Below are 20,307 nucleotides of genomic sequence, written 5' to 3'. Positions count from 1 at the left end.
TCGCTTCCACTTTCGAAAAGTCTATCAGTCTTTTTTTTCTTTGCCCAGGACATTGATCATATTCATCTCTGCCAAGACATCAAATCAACCATAATTTTGAGGCTAAATTAAAATAAATGCAATTAGTGATACTTTTACTTTTTCAGTTGCCATCATGGTTGATGAAAAGGGGTTTAATTGCAACTTCCATTTTTTAAAAATCCCATCATCATTCATTGATGCAACTCCTTCAGGACACATAATACACGCAAACATTCCAAAACATATCACCAGATAATTTTACTTTTCTCTCTCTCTCTCTCTCTCTCACACACACACACACATACACACAATTTGTATGAGCTTAAATTATTCTCAGAATTTCCTGCCATGTATTCTAAGGAAACTATTATAGGCAAAAAAGAGGAAATATTGCATCAAGCAGGACTGAGTCATGAAGCTGGGTGCAAAACACTTTCCCTGGGTCTATTTCCTGTGTTTGTCCAGATGTAAACGCTAGCTACCGTTTAGTGAACCCACAGCCAGAAAAAGAGGACTGCAGAGAGTATGTTACTAAGTAGACTGATCATTGGCATGGGTAACACTCTGATGGTGTAGACAAGAGGCCCTGCCTGGCGTAGCAATGCCTCCACCCCCACTTACCGAGCTCAGAAAAAGTGTCAATACACATCGGTGGGAAGAAAAAAAAACCTGGGAGTGGTTCACACAGATGTGTTAAGATTGGTCTCATATCCAATACACACTGGAGAGTGGGATGACCTGAGCACTGCAACCATGTGAAACACCACTTACTAAATCACTATATTTGCTTTGCAGAAACAGATTTGGGATGATATTAACTATGAAAGGACAGATTTTTCCACACTCAAATAATATGTAAGTGAAGTAACATCGTGTTCATACTTTTGATAATATTGGTTGGCATTTACCCTCTGATTTAAAATACTGCTGTTGCACTGGAAGAGCTTTCATTTTAAGGCAACACCAGTGGAACTTATAAGTGAGTGATCAGATCACTTTCGAAGATAATGTACTGAAGTCCCGAAAATTAAAAGCAAAGGAGACTCCTTAACAACATCAAAAAACATTTTGTCAGTTTCACCAAGTTGACTGACAGACTGACTGTTCCACATTAAGTTAAAGTTGAGGTTAAAGCCTGAGGTCAAGGGTGAAAGTTTAAAAAAGGACAAATCAGAGGCACAGAGAGATTACATATCCACATGTAACTTTATTTGAGATAGCAAAACAATATACAATAATTAAATACAAAGATTAGTGTTTCCGTAACATAAAAAGAGTAATTCAAGTTATTGCATTCAGCACTCAGTAACACTTTGTCTTTTAAACTAGTAATGTGTATGTAAAGATAAAGATTGTCTCGTTAGTTGCATAGTACAGGCAGGTGCAGAGTGGGCTGGCAGCTGACTGCACCGTGAGACTAATAAAGTATTCACACATTTAACAGGAGAGAAAACACTTGAATAACCACAAAGTTCTCACGTGTCTGGGAACTCAAAGACTAATTCAGCACCCCGCAGCAACAAGCAGCCACACATTCTTTGGAAATATAAGAAAACAGGACACCAGACCACCTTATTAGTATTACTTCATAAAAACCACACAAAATCACTCCTTTCCAGAACTGTGTAGTAGCTGACCACTTACATTTTCAGTAGAGATGGGAGAATGAGGCTTTGTGAAGCTCGTAAGTGGAGGAGCCATCACACGCTGCCAATCACTGGGTTGTTTACATGAATCAAGGCTGCTCTCCCTGGCTAACCCTATGATTGGTTCATTTCAGTGCATCGCCAATAATGTGTGAAAGCTCTGCCTGTTCTGAGGTTTGTGAAGCCTCACTCTTCCATCACGACCTCACAGTGAGAATATTGTTGTGCAGGGCCTTCTCTGGCACTTCAAACTCGCCAGGTGGAAAAATGATAAGAGCAACAAGCTCTCTAATGTAACACTGAATGAATCCACAAGAAACACACACATATAAGCTACAATGATAAGTAGAAGGAATGCACCGCTTAGAGACGGCCGCGACAGATTCCTTTGAAACAGCTACCTTAGTAAATCCTGAGGCCCCCTGGTACGAAGCGGTATGAATGTTAGTGTTTGTTCTGATAAATCTCTTCAAGCCTCAGGTATTTGTCAAATTCTTCACAACACCAGGGAATGCAGCCCATCCCTGTTTTCAGACAGCACTTATGCACAATGGAAACTCCTCTGGTGCCCCCTGTAGGCTAGAGCTCAATATTGCCAGGGAATTACAAAGAAGCACAGGCAAATGGATCACAATGAGTTCATGCACACAAAGACTTACTTTCCTTTGAGATGCCTTGCACGTTATGGATGAAAGGATGCATTTAGAACAATCCTGCACAAAGAAACAGAATTCTGAAGACCACCTGCAGTATCACTTCAAACAGGTACTGACTATCCTTAGTAACATCCTGCTGTAAGCACTTGGCTCCAGGGAGTGTCTCCAACATGCAGCGCCAATTCAGTGGACCACAGGTGATGCCCTATGGGGCACACTGAGTGATATGAGTCCATATCAGAGACCCTCACATCAAAACCAGCTGCATGACCTTGAATTCTCGTGGCAGGATGACCTGCCTTTACAAACAATACTTTCAGAAGCAACATTACTTACCCAAACTAATTTTTACCAAGACACACCTCTTAAAGGTATCCCTCTGCTAAAAACACACCGCTTTCCATATTAAAGTAAAACTCACCAAATGTGTTAATATCAAACATACAGGTGGGACTACAGCCTAGCCCTCTTTAGAGGTATACAATCCAAGACAAAATGAAGGAACCCTAAACCACCACATACAACTCCAATTAAGAGGAACTGAATGGGGTTGTGCAGACCTGTTCAAGACATGAACCTTCCCTCTGCAAGGTTTTAAAGACTGAAAATAAATATCCGAGCTAAATATAAGTCAGTGCAAGAGAGGTCTGACTGGTAACTCATATACTTGGTATTTAGCTCTGAGCAGTACAAATTGAGGGGATAACTGGGCTGGATGCACACAGCATCTCACTGACGTCCCATCAGGGTACTTCCGCAATGTGTTTTCCACATGTGTCTGTTCCAGCCAATGTAAACAGGCTATAAACAGGCCCAAGATTGAGCCTGGGATTTATATGTTGCTGTCCCATGGGTGGCCGAGTGCCACCCGCCCAGAAACAGATGGCACAGAGGCCGGCAGGGGAGTAAAGCTGAGCTTGGGGTCCCTTTGGTTCTCCTCAGCGATTCTGAAAGAGGAGCCAGGTAAATGCGCTGCTGCTCTCTATGGTAAGGGGGGGGGGGGCTCGGCGGTGGTGACAGCCCTGTGGGTCAGGGCCTCCCTTGCTACCACCGCCTCTCTCCCCCCCCCCCCCCCCGTCCCCCGCAGCCCTGCCTCACTGCACGCAGCACGTGGGGGCGTCCCCACAGCAGCACACAGAGGAGCCCATGGCTTTCGGGGGGATGAGGTCCAGGTCCTCATCGTCTGGGATCTCGTCCAGCCGGTAGCCGTCCTGCAGCAGCTGCCTGCTCAGGTCGGGGTGCACCTGGGGAGGGGGGGGGGCACAGAAGGGGGAGGGGCAGTGCACGTGTGAGAGGAGCACACAGAGAACCAAACGTGGGGGGCATTCGAATATTCCCGCTGCGTGTGTGCTGGTGTAGAGACTCATTTAGGACGCTGCATAAATATGGGCGCATATTTACAGCATATTTATAGCCATTTAACTTATCCACAAAATGCCAGCTGGTGAGGAGTACACAAATTACAAGCACAGTATGTCGCAGTTACTGTGTTGGCGTCTGTGCCTTGGACTCACCTCGGCCGAGGAGTATCCCGAGGAATACTCCAGCTCAACGTCACTGTTGGGGAAAAAACAAGGCTGTCAGAAAGAAAAGCACGTTACACCCACAGATGTTGCCTGCTTTACTGGAAACAGTCCACAGCTTGTTAAAAATAATAATATATGAAAAAAAAAACAAAAAGCCACAGACCCATTGACTGAATCTGAGTCTTGTTTCATCAGTGATCCCCCCCCCCTGCTCTTGAGAGTGAAATCACCATAAAAGGCAATGCCTGACACTGGCAGCCTGGAGAGAGCTGATGCTCCTTTACCTGTCAGAGTCCAGAGACACCAGGGTGTCCTCAGAGTGCTGGCTCAAGGCAGCGTAACCTTTATTGAATTTTACAGTTCTGTGGGAGAAAAAGAAAATCCAGGAGCTTTACATGAGTGTATTCAACTTTAATACAGCATCATTAGCCGATATAATCGCTTTACTATGTAGCCATTTTGCTGATTCACACCCATTACCTTCAAGCACACCATAATGTTAAGAAACAGTAATAAACAATGTAGACGTTACTGCTAATAGTAGTTAATTGTTTTCACCAGAACAAATGCATTGCACAATGAACACTAATCACCACCCAAGGCAAGGCCACCACAGAGAGTTTTACAAGCAATGCAAAAGCCACCAGCTCAATCCTGCTGCAAATAAAATAACAGCTTTTAATTCCTTCAAATCTGATGCTCCATCAGGAAGCAATTGATTTTCCAGTTCAGTTTACCATGGTAGACCATTCGGGTGCTGCCTAAAACTCATCCTTCCGTTTCTCAAAGATCAATACCACTTGCTGGGGGCTTTTCAATTATAGAGCCATTCAGGGCAGCACAAAATCCAGCTGGAAAGAAAAATATACACCGGTACAAATGATACAGATCATTTATGTGCCATTTGTATTATAGTGCATTGTGTTAGAGCTGAGGTGATGCAGTGAATGTAGGCTGACTGTGGATTAGTCCAGGCAACCAGCTTGTCATCTGATAAAGTCTGTGCTGGGCCTTGTGCGATGAAAATTATTAGTTTTTCTCATTTTTCTATGTGTTTTCAGAAAGGAGGAGATAATGCAGGACTTCTCAGCTGCAACGCAGAGATACAGCCCTAATCCTAGTGATGGCGCACAACATGCCCTTAATAAAACACTCAATTAAAAATACCATTACAAGGCTGCACTGTAAAACACCCTCTTATTTCAATTTCATATTGGATTTATGCTTGTAAAAACATGCAAATCACAAACAAAATTTATCATTCTATTTTCTGTAAAAAATAATTACTTCGATTATCAAGAAAAACAAGCACCAGCAGTTGAAATGGCTGCTTGCAGTGAGTGCCTCAGTCCTGGAGTGTAATGCAGCTTTTCCTCCAAGCATAGTCTCTGTGTACGTACTGCAGACTGCAAAGTGTGAGGTTCTGTCAAAATGCTGCCAGATTATTCAGGAAGAGAAAATGTACAATGCATTTTTTCACAAGGGGGGTAAACAATGGAAAACTGTTTAAAAAGTAAAGAAGGTACAAGTCTCATTTTTAATTTACCCTGTTTACCTCCATCCAGCTCTAAGCAGTGTATCTGCAGTACCTCCTAACACAGTCTCCCTTCACCCTCCACCCTCAGCTCTTATGAGGTATTGTGTTTGCAATACCTCATAACACACTGTCCATCCCCCCCCCCCCCCCCCACCCCACACACACACACACACACACACACACACACACACCTCTTAGGACCGTGCCGGGGCTGCTGCATCACTGGCCCCCCTGTGGTCAGGCCTTTCTTCTTCAGCACTTTGCGGGCCATCTCTCTGTGCTTCTCTGCAGCGGGAGGGCCACAAACACAACACCAAGTCAATGCCCAAAGGAACATGAGAATTACTGCCTTTCCATCTCAGAGAGAAGCACATGGAAGTTTGGAGAGAACAGAATACAGCTCCTAAACGCAAGGCACCCTGTCCTGCATTTTTAACACATTTTGTCGTTTGATTTGGATGGTTACATTCCACTCTTGACGGGCATATATTAAGAATGCCTTTGGAGGACTGATCACCGAATGTGAATGTTTGTTGGTGTGCATGCCTCTCCACTCACGCAGCTTTTGGTGAATGGCCGGAGCTTTTGACATGATGTAAGGCCCCCTCTTCTCCACCGGCCTCAGACCGCCCTCCGCCACCTTGGGCCTAGTGGCAGCGCCGACAGCAGGGTTCTGGAAAGGCATCGGACAGAGACTTGGTCACTACATTACATTAAATTTCATCATTGTCATTTAGCAGGTGCCCTTATCCAGAGCGACTTGCATAGGTTACAATTTTAACATGTGATCCATTTATACAGCTGGATATTTACTGAGGCAATTCTGGGTTAAGTACCTTGCCCAAGGGTACAGCAGCAGTGCCCCAGTGGAGAATCGAACCAGCAACCTTTCGGTTGTGAGCCCTGATCCTCACCACTATGCTACAATACTGCCCTAAGTCACTTCATTACTTAGCCTGAACACAACAGTCCTGGGTGCTTGAGGAACACAGCCCATGCGGTCTATGTGTAATGTGTTCCCACATGGAGGGTGAACATGAAGGAGTGCAGGCACAAAAGAGGGAAGTGAGAATAACAAAGGGAAGAACACAGCGAGGAAGATTCACTCATCAGCCTTTCTCAAGACCAGCGCTGTAATACAACGTAAGATATGCTGCTCACTCCACTGACTTATTATAAGGTCCCAGTCACGAACCTGACAGAGAGGAAAGCAAAACAGCTATAGGGAGAAAAGTGAGCGAACTGCAGTGGAAAGCACCACAGGCCAAGGCAGATACGTTTCTGTTGCTCTCAACAGTGAAACGACGCTGAAACGGACCCGCTGTAATTCCTTGCCGCGCAAAACAGGTTCTTGGGTTATAATGCATTTCACCATCTAGACCAGAAAAAAAAATCTAAAACCCCAAGCATCAAATTTAGTGCAATAGCACAGACCTAGGTTCATCTGCTGGTAAGAAGCAGATTTGATGTGGTTGATCTCAAACTGTAAACCACAATTTGGATAGAAGCATTCTCTGCCCTGTATTGTCTTCACAGGGAGACATGGTTGTTCACACGTGTCAGTGAGTTTGAAGACAAAAGACCAAGACAGTTCCCTTTGAAGCAAAAGATGGTACTTTGTAAATATAATATTTTATTATTGGAAAATTGATATACATCAATTCTCACCAAAATGCGAAGGCCACAAATGTGTCAAAGCACATAAAGAACCTCAACATAACAGACTGTGTCTGTTCTTGTGTTGGCCAAAAATGACGGTATCTTAAATGACACCAGGGAGGGTACCAAAAAAAACATCTGATAATGTACATGCACAATATTTCATTTATAGGTGACAGGAATTTGAAATATTGCCTACATATTTGTACATCCATATGACAAATGTATGTGCCATCTTTCAAGGGAATCTGAGTGGGTCTGCCTAATTTATTTTGCACAGAATGATTAATATGTCAGTAGCAGAAAGAATGTGGTGGGTATAATGGATGTAAGTCATTTAAGTCTCTTTACAATGTTACTCTTAGGAAGTACAACAGACAACTATTTTCTGCTACCATTATAATTGAATTTCAATATGTTCTCGTTTCCATTTCTTGTTTTCTATTATACATAAGCAAAGTCACATTTAAAATAAGCAGCACTGTCAGTCTGTTTCTGTTGGCTTGGTGTTATGGAACATAAATTTAAAATCTGAGTAGAACAATACTATAATATTAAATGAAGTGTATATTGTTGCAAAACTGACATTTTCATTTTCTAAAGTATTATGGTCTAAGTTTAGTATGTGTGTTTACACCCCTAAGCCAAGTACCATGCTGTGAACATTATAAAAATGAAAAAGTAAAAATGGAAATTAAAATATTTCTAATTGAATAATTTCACCCATTGTCATCATTAGAATTAGCTATTCCAGTGATCGTTAAGACCACATAACCAACACAACAAATGATCCAGTAAAGGGAAATGTTTGACGTCATCCAAACCTACTTTCTGAAATCAAGCTGTCGGCCAGACAAATAATGTAATTTCAGAAGCAAACGACCCTCTTATTTTGAATGATGCATGGGCTAACATGCTGTCCATAATTGTTTGGAGAATGTTTGGAGAGTGGGCATGTCTTTACCAAATCTGCATATTTAGTTTTGATTCATTGACCCTGTGCAGGTGAGACAAATATTTAGAAATTGAAAAAGATGCCTTAACGATACTGAATGATATTGCCATTAACTATGTGTTGAGCAGCCAAATAATTTGATTACAATTTGTGTTCATTATAAGTTAATAATGCAAACAAGTACCCTCTCCTAAACATGAACCCATTCCAATTCTTACCTATTAATGACGCAAAGCTGCGGTTATCAAATAGTTCCAAGATGATATAAGATAGTTATAATGTCGAAGATCTTAACAGACTCACAACTTCATTTTACTGGGACGCTCCAGTAGCTAAACCTCCAAACTTGTATTACCCTGAACTGAACTCATTTTGATATAACCTTACTGGAAGGGTTTAACTTCTACTGACTGCACTGGATTGTCGCAGATGTTCATGATTGTTTAAGTACCACAACAATGCAATACAACAGCGTTAAACTGGTGGGTAGCGAAGTTATTGTACTTGTACATTTTAGCTGTGTTACGTTACAAGACCCTGTAAAGTTACACGTGTAGACAGTTAGCTAACTTGCACAAATACTGGACAGGCATTGTAAAAGATTGATCATGCACAGCTAGGTAACGATAGCCAGCAAACGTTTCTGCAAAGCTACGTAGCTAGCCAGCTAGCTGTTTTTTGTGCTGCTATATGCAACATAATCGATATAGAAAATGCTGCCTTCAAACATAAGCAAAGTTTTTTTTGAATGACTGAAATCCAGACAACACATTAGCGCTGAGCTAACGTATGATCGCTCTCTGGACAGAATACCAATTTCAGTATGCAGCTGACAGCTATCTAGGTAGTTTTATTCTAGCTTTTACTTTCACTCGCACGGGCCCGTCAGAGGCTTTCTCTAGACCGAATGCAAGCTAGCTGAGAAATAAACACAACACAGCTAAGTCCTATGATAATATATGTACACGGCTAGCTAGCTAGCTAGGTATTTAGCCACTTAGTTTTACTTAGGATATGTTAGTTGCGCAAGGTAAACAGATTGCTGGCTGTCAGGCTAGGTAGGACCAACTTACTACTAACTTGCACATTGGCTGGCTAGATAGCAAACGTCAGCTAACTTACGCACCGCCATCGCTTGCGATCCAGTGGGTTCAGTCAGAAGGGTATCGCTTTCCTGTTCCTCCATCTTCCCGATCGCTCCGGTTTTTCAGAAAAGCAGTAGTGATACTGTCATACCTTATTCCTTGGCGTGGACAGCTAAACCCGCTGCACACTCATTTATGGTGAACAGAGCACGCTTTCGGCCACCATAACCTCATTCTGCTGTCTTGAATTCGGGTACTTCCTAGTTCCGTTTCCAGAGCGGTGGTGACAAGGCCCTGTTTACCGTAAATTCCCGTAAAACATCGATTTTTTTTAAAGGTCGACCAAGTCTTTCAGCGATCTGTTTGCAACACTACTGAAATACTAAACAAATTCTATTTTTTTCTTCAGCTCTATAGAGTTGTTAGTATCAGTCTGAAATGCAAGTTATGTAAGTGTAGAATTTAGATTTTACTGTTATTTTTATGGTGTATATTTTGTATACATGTGTGCTAGATCAGCAAATGTAAATGACCACGCTGTGTGAAATGTCCATGTTTACATGCGCTTCAGGACAAGCACAAAGTATGTTATGTCTCAAGTTGTTATTAAGGTGGTTATTCAGCACTGCTCTATAGCTGGGATAGAATGCAGGGAGCTTGAGTTTGTATTTTAATATGATGGTAAGGACTGGTAGGGGCAATAGGAACGTCCTATTGCCATGTACCTCCACTAATTCAATATTTCAGAATTAGATTACTCATTTCAGATCACTTAAAATCTGAAATTTAATGAGATTGTTTCAGTTAAATTATTTATGCTTCCTTTAATCTGTAGCTATCCACATTCAGTATGGTAGTGATGTGCACATCAGGGTTGAGGCCAAATGGTATTGAAATGGGTGTTGTGTAGAAGCCTAACTGTTTGGCACATGGAGATAAAAATGATACAGCCAGAGAGTTAGGTTAGTATATGGAGACTCAGACTGACGTAATTCAAACCTTGCTTGATTTGTAACCTGTATCTGCGTGAGGTCCTAGCTCTTCCCACTGAAAACTCAGTGGGAGGAAATTTGCCTGAACAAATGCAACTTTGGTTCACGCTGTGCTTACTGGAGCCCAGCCTAATTTCTGTTGGAGGCATATTCTTACAGTTTACCTGGGTTTTTGCTCCCTAAGTCTCCATGAATCTTACATCAACTCTTTTGTACCAATAAATAAACCTTTTTATAATGCCAAAAACAGATATATGGAGCATAAGGCAAAATAAGAACTTAAGTCTTTTTTGGTTGAAAAGTTGACATAGCTAGGCATATGGCTGTGTGTGTCCATTCAGCTGTGAAATGTGGGGAAAAATAGCAGCCACATTAAGAATTCCATTAAAGATATCTTTCCATTTATTAGGTCCATCATTATTTTACACACAATAGGACACAGTGGCAAAATTAAATATAACAAATATCAGCATATGTGACCGATGTCAAATGTGGGAAACCACATGACAGTGGTGTCAAAAGACCTCTGGAAGACCTGAGAGAAAATGGAGAAAGGATACAATTAGTTATAAGATTAATCTGAAATAAAGTCATATCTCATTCAATATAGTGATTAACTTCCAAAACATAATCAGAGTCACTGACTAGTCAAACATAACTACAGACACCAGAATGGGGGATATTTCTACAATGAGTAAAAAACAGTGTGACAAGAATCCACTCAATGATTGAGAATGTCATATTGCCTTGCACAATGAGCACAGTTGTCTGGTCAGACTGATGTTGACATACCTGGGCAAATGTTGGGAAAGCATGTATTGAGACTAAAACAACCTGCCCTCAATAAGCTAATTGAAAGGATCACCTGTCACAGTGTAAGGAAGAGGTTATCAAATATGACTGATTATTCAAACTATCCTAACCGTACCAACCAAAGAAGAATAATGCTGACCAAATCACCACATTCAGTGTTCATTATCATACGCTGTACCCACATCTGAGTCTTACTTCACACATCACATAGCTTTAGTCAAATGTGTAATTCAGTTAGCCACAAGACACTGCACCAGTTGACACTGGTCAGTGTAAACATCATATTTCCTTTCCATACATTACTTTGAAGCACAGTTATCTATGGAAGAATTTCAGGTGTCTGCTCCTCTATACCCCACCTCTCTCAGTGGCAGACAATTAGAAACCAGTGTGACTAGCTAAAAAGAAAAAAAAGCACCTGGTTGCTTACTGACAAAGGAAGTACCACTAGCCCAGTTTGCTAGAGATAGTATCCTCTTGGTTTGTCTGCACTGAAATTTTAGAAATTGACCAGTGCATCTAATCTTTTCCCTTGCTTTGCCATTTTCATTTGTGTGTAACTAGCTAGACAGTAATTGCAGAAAAGACCCCTGTGCGATTAAAACAGAAGCAGAAGTTCCTCCTTTTCTCATGCAGCACCCATGTTGCCATAAGGCCGGACATGTTCAAACTATTCAAGCATGGAACAACACACAAGTAATGCTGGGGAATCAGTTTTACTGACACTGTACATAAGAGACATACTCAAGTGAGGCTGTTCAGTTCATACAAGATGGCGTAAATACAGAAATATCTTTCCTTATGAATGCATTGCGGGTTCCATGCTTGTCATTCAGTTCAAAATGAGTCAAACCAGACATCACATTATAATGGATATTCCACATGAGTAAAATACATCAATGTCAAAGTCCAACTGGAACATTCACAAATTTAAAAAAATACATGTTTTCAAATCATTTTGGTATTTCACATGAGAAGCAAATACATAAATGTAAAATTGGATACATATCAGAAAAAAATATCTATCATCTAGGATCCACTGGAAAAATCACTTCAGAAAAAATATATCAAAGACAGATTCTGCTGAACACATCTTCCCTGATTTGCTGCATTCAGCCAGACACTTGCATACCTATTGTATAGGAAACAAACCCGATTGGGCTCATGCTGAACTGAACAGCCTCCCATACAGAGTTGCCAGGCTGTCTAAGTGAACCCACCCACAGTATGGACATCTACAATCTGTCCATTCCAAGCTCTTCGGGTGTGGAGATGCCGAGCTCATCCAGAGTGGGCCTCAGTTCTTGAATCAAGTAGGGGTAGATCTCTTTGTGAGGTCCAGATTTATCCTGCAGGCAAGACCAGCGCGAAGAGTGGTCAGTAACAAGGAAGAGGAATGGCGTAAATATAAATGTAATGAATCCGTTAAGAAATATAAACATTCGAGTGAAGAGGCTGCATTTGTTGTGACTGGTTAGGTCAGTGAATATTCACTGAAGAGGTTTTTCAAGATGCACCAAAAAAGTCCATTGATGCTCTGAGAAAACCACTGAAACACCTGAGGAGTGATTGTGGTCTAATATTAGGTGAGAAAAATGTGCACAAAATCTGTCAACAGCAATGAGACAGACCTACACAGAACTGGCAACCTCACTGACAACCTCACTTCCCCCTTAAGTCCTATGCAAAGCAGTTTTAAATACAGCCACCAAGATTAATATTTTATTTTTAGCAAAGTGACATTTTTCTTTGGCCACAAAAATCCAAAGGCACAGTGATGGATTAGCATGAGTTGTAATTAACCAGTGATCAAATGTTCTCATTAACAGTCTTTAGAAAGTTCAAAGATTAAAGCCATCTAGCTCCCCCATGAAAGGAATAAATCCTAAATCCAACAATACAGTTCTATGAAAAAAAGACTACAAAGAGCATCACCCCTTCTATAGACAATTCAATGTGTTCAGCACTGCATTGTGGAGAAATGATTTTGGGTCTGAAAAGGATTGTTAAGAATGAGTCATGCTTGACTGGTGTATAATTTCTCTGCTTTGCTACTGCCAAATAAATTTAACACGCTGTTGATTTCATAACCTGAGGTATGGGGTATTTAACAAAAAAACAAAAAAACATGATCCATGTTAATATGCCCATGGCTTTCCAGGTTAAATCATGGATTTTAAGCTTCTTATAAATAATATGATTCAGAACAGGCTAGGATATCAAAGGATAATTTCTATGGGTTTCATCTGCATAGGGAGAGAGGTATGAAACACACACATGAAAAAATAGCAACTACTGTCCATTTTGTGTTAGGGAAGGGCATCTCTCTCACCTTGACTGCCTCGAGGATACGGATAGCGCTGGCCAGGTCGTTCAACCTCCGGCAGGCCCGCAGAGCAGCGTCCAGAATCTTTGGCTCAGGCACCAGGTCATAACCGATGAGTGTGTTCATGCCTGAGAACAATGTTTAATGGAAGAAAGACAACTGAGAACCCCAAAGTGTATTCCACAAAGCAGGTGCAGCACCTAGAGTTACCTTTTCAAACAATCCACACACAAAGATTAGAGGCCACATACAATCTTGCCTGGCCTGTAGTTTATAAACTGTTATCCGTATGCAAATTTAGAGCTCACTTGGGATTGTTTCGTACTGTGCAGATAAAACGTTTTAAGGCTAAGGCACAGCTGTGAATTAAGAACTGTAGCTCTGAGATCCTTTATGATGGGTCAGAACATGAAACAGCATATAGGTGTCAATGGATTTGATACCACTTTTTTTTGCTGAAATACTTATGCATTAAGTGCTCTTGAAATAATTCAGGTTAGCCAGGGACCATCACACGTGATATGACACCACACTTCACTCAAAGACCACAGGGATGCTATCAGTAAAGGATTCTTCCCAAGCCCCCTACTTACCTTTCCTCAGCTCCCAGGAGTCAATGTCCGGTTTGTTGAAATAGGTGACCCAGCGGGCATCAAACTCCTCATCCGTCTCCTGCTTGGCATGAGAGTAACAGCGAGAGGCCAAAGGAGCTGCAGACAGACAACGTTTGCTGTCAGAAAGCAGAAGGTAAACATCAACACATCCTAACACCTCCCGTTTTTGTCCTTTTAGATTGCACTGAAAGACCATTGCAAGACGTGGCAAAGTTACCCAGTTTCGCTTTTAACTTAACCAGACATGACCCTGTTCAACAATGCTAAAACTGCGCAACCGTCACGTTCTAGTTTGCAAGTTATCACTCATTTCCGCGTGGCTTGTTGTCACGTAAACCCCGGAATCCAGCTGGAACATTGCCAGGTTGTCAGTGACCTTCATCGCTATGAAACAATGATCATAATTACAATTTAGGTCAGCTGGCTACAAATCGTAAAAAGCGAACTGAATGAAACCATACGTTGGGTAGTTACGTGATTAACTTTAGCTAAACGCCTGATAAATTGATCGAAAGGTTTAAGTGAAGAGCAATCAGCACAATCAATAGGAAAGCAGCTAAGCAGGTACCGTCTGCTAGCTAACGTTAGCAGGTTAGGCCCCAAGCCTCAATAGACTGGGTCATCACAAGGACACCCATTGACTATTACGTTAGGTGGCAGGTACATGCTCCTGAAATAAGCATTCCGTGAATTATATTCGGAAATATGCAGCTAAATGAAACTTTGTATAATTAACGTTAGACCTAATATTTTAATTCATTTAGCAACTGATACGGAGTCAGTCAGCTACAGTACAAGTAGCGTTAGCTACCTTGACAGAGTTAGCTGATAAACGTTAGCTGCCGAAAAAAATACATAAATAGGGTCTGGTTCGGTTTTCAGCAGTCTTACAGCCGGGCAGCAAGCATGAGGTTGGCTTAGCCGAACACCGACTTACATTGTTACAATGTTAACGTTAGTGTAGCTATGCAGCTTGTAGTGCTGTACACCGATGGCCTAAGTTAACCATTCTTAATCACCAGCGTTGCTTGTGTTTACACTGTGTTTAGCAGAAAACGTAAGCTTTCAATAATTAAAGTCTGCACAGTTTAAATCCATTCTCGTCCTCGACCTCATTCGGTATCATTTTCATTCATACTGCTAGCTAGCTAGAATAGCTAATGTCACCGGAACCCTGTTAGCTTTGCTAGCATAGCTACTCGGCCATGGCGATGAGTTTGACATACTCGCAAGCATAAAGTGGACGCGTCTTTGTCAATTTTAATTCACCCTTACCAGTGTATGCTGGCCGTGATCGGGCCAAAGTCCGGACCCCAGAGACTGAAAATCGCACAACTGCCCCGAACATTATGAGAAGACTGCAAAAAGACAAATCTTTACCGCGGGTCTTTACAGAAGGACATTAGGACTTGCCACTACCGCAGCTGCGCATTTAAAGAAAGTGTGACGCTGCCTCCCATGGCAGGAACGGGGCGGGGGCGCTCCTCTCCTAACACGGTTAAACGGGAACTTTCTTTATTTAATGACTGTATCAGGTCTACTAGCGTCAATCTTGGTCAAGAATGAAGGCAAATGTTAAAATGTGAAAGTTTGCTACATTGGTTACTGCACAGAATTTTGTTTCAATTTCGTTAACGCCTGTGATCCGCCTGGTCTATATTTAGATATAATATAATAAAGGTATAATATGTAATCTATAATTTTGGGCACAACGACCAGTTTTGCGCAGATTCTCGGTCTTTGATGTTGCCTGTTATTTTGCATACAGATGGGGCTCTAGGGCTCAGGCATGTGCCATGTTAGAGATTTTGTGTTTAACTCTCAGCCTTCTGTCCTCAGCTTCACAGAGGGTAACTGAGGTCTTCACAGAGGTAACCTTATCTTCGTTACTACGCTCCCCCCAGCCAGTGACGTCGGGCGCATACTAGCAGCCCGAGCAATAACCAATGCGGGGAGCAGTTTCACAACCGGCCTCTACAGGAATATTATGTGATCTGTAGCCGGGTTTAAAATAAGTACAAAACGATGGCACATTCCGGACATGAAAAGGTAACAAACATTCGTGTAAGTATAGAACCTGAATATGTTTAGTTTTTACTTATACGCAACTAAAGTTTTAATCAACAGCAAGTGATGTGTTCATATTCATATTCACGAAACATGAATATGTAGGGTAACAGACTCCAAGAAGCAGAATTAATACGTAATTAGGGCATGAGTCCTATCACAGTGGTCAGGGAACCTCAGATCATATCAGTAACCATCTTGGAAACAATTTGGACTATTTTTTCAAATTTTTTCAATTTGATTGTTTCATTTCAGTTCAATACACCCACGAAAACATGCATCCCACCCTCTCCACCAGGTGGCAGTATTGTCTGCAGTTTGTGGTGCTGTAGTATTATCAGCTGTAGATCAATGATGCTGTTTTAATATAGTCCTTATTATTCTTATAGCTTACAAAGCATACAGAATATTCATTTGCTAACTCCAACTTCCATTTGTTTTAGTAATTCCCAATATAGCTTATCATAATGGGTCACTTCAAGACTTATGAATTTTGAGACGTTGAGAAAATGAAAACAAACTGTACTGGAAATGTTTCACAAATCCATTCCTAGTATTCCCAATGATTTGAAGAATGCCAGTGTATTAATGAGTGGGTATGCAGATGTAATAATTTATTGCATAAACATCAGCATTTTTTTCATAAACTCTTTACCAGAAGGAGAGAAACAGACTCCATACCCCAACAATACTCTGCACCAAAGTTATCAAAAATGAGAGCATCTTCTGGTACTGATATTATCTGGCATTAACATCACAGATCAAAGTGCGAGTTACTTAAATCATAGTCCTATCATGTCACCATTTGTTCTTTCTCCGTTGATTTTGAATTCAGTACTGCAAAGTCATCTTCAGACGCACTCATAAAAGTCTCCATTGCTGGAGCTGAGGTTACTTTTTAGAATAAAATCATCAGACACTCCAGAAATAAGGATAGTTGCTAGGATCTAGCTCAATCCAATTATTTTCCCTCACTGATACGAGAACAATGAGCAATGTCCTCTGTCCCTTTTTTTAAAGAAAATTACTTTTAATCTTTGCAGAACGTTTCATTCATTAGTTGGCCATTCATTAGTTCACTTTCACAGTGAGAACAACTTAGTGTTCCTTTTCTTTGCAGGCAATCACAGAATCAATCACTGTCTCTTTCAGTCAGAAACCTGACCGAGTGAACGCGAGGAGGGGAAAAGAAAAGCCCTTGCGCTGACATAGAGGAATAGGCAGGCAGAGGAACCGTGCCACGTCCAGGGAACAGAGGCAGAAAACATTGGCGGAATAAATATTCAATTTAAAGGATTTCCAGATAAGGCCGGTTGAAAAATGGGAGGCGGCACCCATTCTTTTAGATAAGAAAAGACGAAACCATCTGGCGAGAGAGAGATAGCAAACTCGCGAACCATCGGAGAGACCTTGTTTTCATCTGCTGCTGGGGAAGAGAAGAGGGGGGAAAAATACCAGGCTCGCTTTTATGATAAATTTTAAATGAATTTACTTTCACTCAGTGTACGCAGTCTCTGTGGCTTTGGCGTGTATTCAAAAGGAATTGGAAAACTAGAAATGGAAAAAAAAAAATCTCATCTGAAAAATAATTCTAAAGGGTGCCCTTTGAGATTTACACCTATTTCCCTGCCATAGAAAAATGAGAGCAATGAACCATGAAATGAGAATTAAAATAGTCACGGTAGTTAAGCTAATAGTAATAATGATGATGAGGATGATAATAATTTTTCAGCCTGTAGTATTTGCCTGCATCAGTAAGCTAAAATATATTACTCTGGAAGCATGATGAAATCCTATTGAAGAATGCTTCATGTGGTGTTATTGACTGCCTCTAAGATGCAGCACTTGGCTGGAAAATGGCTCTCTCCAGGCAACCTCACCTTTGACCATTTGCTATGGTTTATTTTTAAAGGAGCCATGAACACTCGTGGATATAAATTTGGATATAAATATAATCCAATTGCTTTCACTCAGGAAATAGAAATGCATCACATTTATTGTCCCCTTATGTCATATAATTATATATAATATAACAGCAGCAACAACAGTACAAACTTTACTATTACTAATAATAATTATCATCATCATGATCACACAATTATCAAGTATTGATTATTATTATTATTATTATTATTATTATTATTATTATTATACACACACACGTCATGTTCTTCATCCCGTTGTGATACTGCATCATTGCCAAAGGTACATATTTTGTATCTGTTAGCTGCTGGGATTGCTGCGTGGCTGTTGTGCTTGCTGTGTTTCCAATACATCAAAATATAATTAACCCACTCGCATACATACACACACTCACTAAAGGGGTCAGACGTCTTCGACCCTACATTTCAGCATGATGTATAAAATTGAACATTTAATTGTGCAGATAAAACAGGCTCCCATATTGCTCAAAGAAACCCTTAAATCCTTTTCCATTCTGCTGTAACTGCAATTTCTTTCCAATCAAACAAGATTGGCCTTGGGCTAATGCCTTTGTCACTGCACTCTATCAGTCCTTTCACTCAGATAGGCTATTGAGTTATCCTTAATTATTTGCTCTGCATTTTACACTTGGCCCAGAATACCTAATGCTTGATAAAAGGTGCAGGTCGATACTAGTCTTAGCAAGCAATATCTATGTGACCTGCATTGATGATTGGACCTCAGTCTGTGCACCGAAAGCTGTTAACTCCGTAATAACCTAGCCCTTTCACAAAGGTTTAAAGGAGCTGTGTCTCATTGTGGTTGCACTTTTTTTCATGCATTTTTTTTCTCTACTCTCTTCAGTTTTCTACTCCTTTCTCTTCCTCTGAGTCATTTCATTTGTTTAATACCTTAAAGCAGGAAAATATTACATTGGGTCTGTGGTGGACTGTATCATTCTGATAGCTGCTCAAGCATCTTGTAAAAATGAGGTAATTGTGGATAACTGTAACTTGTAACATTGTAACAACTGTCTTAAATGTTGCATCTGGATATTAAGAGATGGAAAAAAGGGAAGTATGATATACTGTTGGTTGATTCACCTGTCCCCCCAAAAAGCAATTACCTGTTATATTAATTGTGTTAATTGTTAGATGTTTGCTTAAATTTTCAATGGAGGATTTGGTTTTCCATCTTTAATAATTAACAATAGTAGTGCTCTATTAATCAACTCAATTTAAATTTAGTTCATTGTAATTGTTTGATTGTCTGCAATTGTGTGATTGTCTGGAGCAGCCATGTTAACAAGCACACCTGCCCTAACCAGGCTGGTAAATACAGGTGCAGAGCAGGAGGCGTCTGTGTGTGTGCGTGCGTGCGCGCGCATGTGAGCATTCGCATGCGTGTGTGTTTTTTGGGTGACATTGTACTCTTTATGTGAGAGCAATGGCCAGCTTATCAGTATTTATATATTCAGTATTCACAGTACTAATATAACACCTGAGGCTTATGGATATATTGATAGTAGAACCTTCTAACATTGAAAGATCTTTATGTGGATCTGGGTAAACAATGTGCTAATTTTAGCAAGAAATAAAATTGGAGATAACAGAGACTGTTTGTTATTTAATGCAGAGGAAGACATGGTGCGGGAGGAATAAAGAGGTAGAGCATATTAGCAGGAACTTACCCCTGAACATAATCATCACATTTATTTAATCAATGTGTCCAACACATAAATTACATTAATGCTAAGAATAAAACGTTACTAGACAGCCTACTTCCTGTTGTGGGAACACATTACAACGCATTCTTCACAAATTAGCTGGAGTATTTTTTACTTTATTTCTTCTGGAAAATGAACTTTTGCCTTGTGACAATACAGTTATAAACATTTGCCACAGCACGAACATAAAAATTCTGATTGAAATATGAAAAATCTGTAAAGAATAAGCAAGACAGACTGTGATAAATGTGCTGTCATTCACTTACAGATTAGGTGTACCAGTGTCGGCTTTTAGACAACTCAGTGATGCATGCGGAGACGCTGTTATACCCTCCACCTGGGGGTGCACGTTATGAATATGTATACTAATGAACAATAAGGAAGCTCTCCTTTATCAGATCATCAATGGTACTTTTCTTCTTAGAATTTCACAGGAAGAAAAGTCTTCCTTCAAATGTAGTGATATGCAGCTCGATTTAGTATAATTCATCAATTTAATATAATGTATATGCCTAGTTTAAAATATAATATCATACAGATCAAAATCATTGGAGTGGATCTTTAATACACTTGAATGTAATGTGTCTTTAATAAGCAGAAGACCTGACTTGCAAAAAAAGCAAAATCAGTTCAAGCATGGAAGGCTTCGTCAGATATGTTTATTCCTCATACCATGGAGCTGGAGATATTATGTCGCAGAATTGAGCAGGTCATCGACAGGATATAACCATTCAGACAATGTAGGCTATGAACACGGCCCT

General features: G+C 40.6%; 2 protein-coding genes across 3 annotated transcripts; both read right to left on the bottom strand.

Annotated features, from left to right (window-relative positions):
* Positions 1-3,393: 3,393 nt before the first annotated feature.
* On the bottom strand, positions 3,394-9,347 carry fam219b (family with sequence similarity 219 member B). The gene is made up of 6 exons (XM_036544427.1): positions 9,127-9,347; positions 5,945-6,059; positions 5,578-5,671; positions 4,134-4,211; positions 3,838-3,880; positions 3,394-3,567 (listed from the first exon to the last, which is right to left on the bottom strand). The coding sequence occupies exons 1-6, from the start codon at positions 9,184-9,186 to the stop codon at positions 3,418-3,420; spliced, it is 540 nt and encodes a 179-aa protein (XP_036400320.1). The 5' UTR covers positions 9,187-9,347; the 3' UTR covers positions 3,394-3,417.
* A 1,109-nt stretch (positions 9,348-10,456) lies between these two features.
* LOC118787958 (cytochrome c oxidase subunit 5A, mitochondrial-like) lies at positions 10,457-15,255 on the bottom strand. 2 transcript variants are annotated; one of them, XM_036543745.1, is made up of 5 exons: positions 15,106-15,255; positions 13,810-13,926; positions 13,223-13,344; positions 12,111-12,239; positions 10,457-10,612 (listed from the first exon to the last, which is right to left on the bottom strand). In XM_036543745.1, exons 1-4 carry the CDS (start codon positions 15,176-15,178, stop codon positions 12,126-12,128), a joined length of 426 nt encoding a protein of 141 aa, XP_036399638.1. In that variant the 5' UTR covers positions 15,179-15,255; the 3' UTR covers positions 10,457-10,612; positions 12,111-12,125. The 2 variants fall into 2 exon arrangements, with proteins under 2 accessions (XP_036399638.1, XP_036399637.1); XM_036543744.1 differs by lacking the exon at positions 10,457-10,612 and having other exon boundaries at positions 11,591-12,239.
* Between the last annotated feature and the right edge of the window lie 5,052 nt (positions 15,256-20,307).

This window comes from Megalops cyprinoides, chromosome 13 (genome assembly GCF_013368585.1).
Source record: "Megalops cyprinoides isolate fMegCyp1 chromosome 13, fMegCyp1.pri, whole genome shotgun sequence".
Classification (NCBI taxonomy): Eukaryota; Metazoa; Chordata; class Actinopteri; order Elopiformes; family Megalopidae; genus Megalops; species Megalops cyprinoides.
The sequence above is the reverse complement of the archived record's forward strand: the minus strand, read 5'-3'. Positions and strand labels throughout refer to the sequence as shown.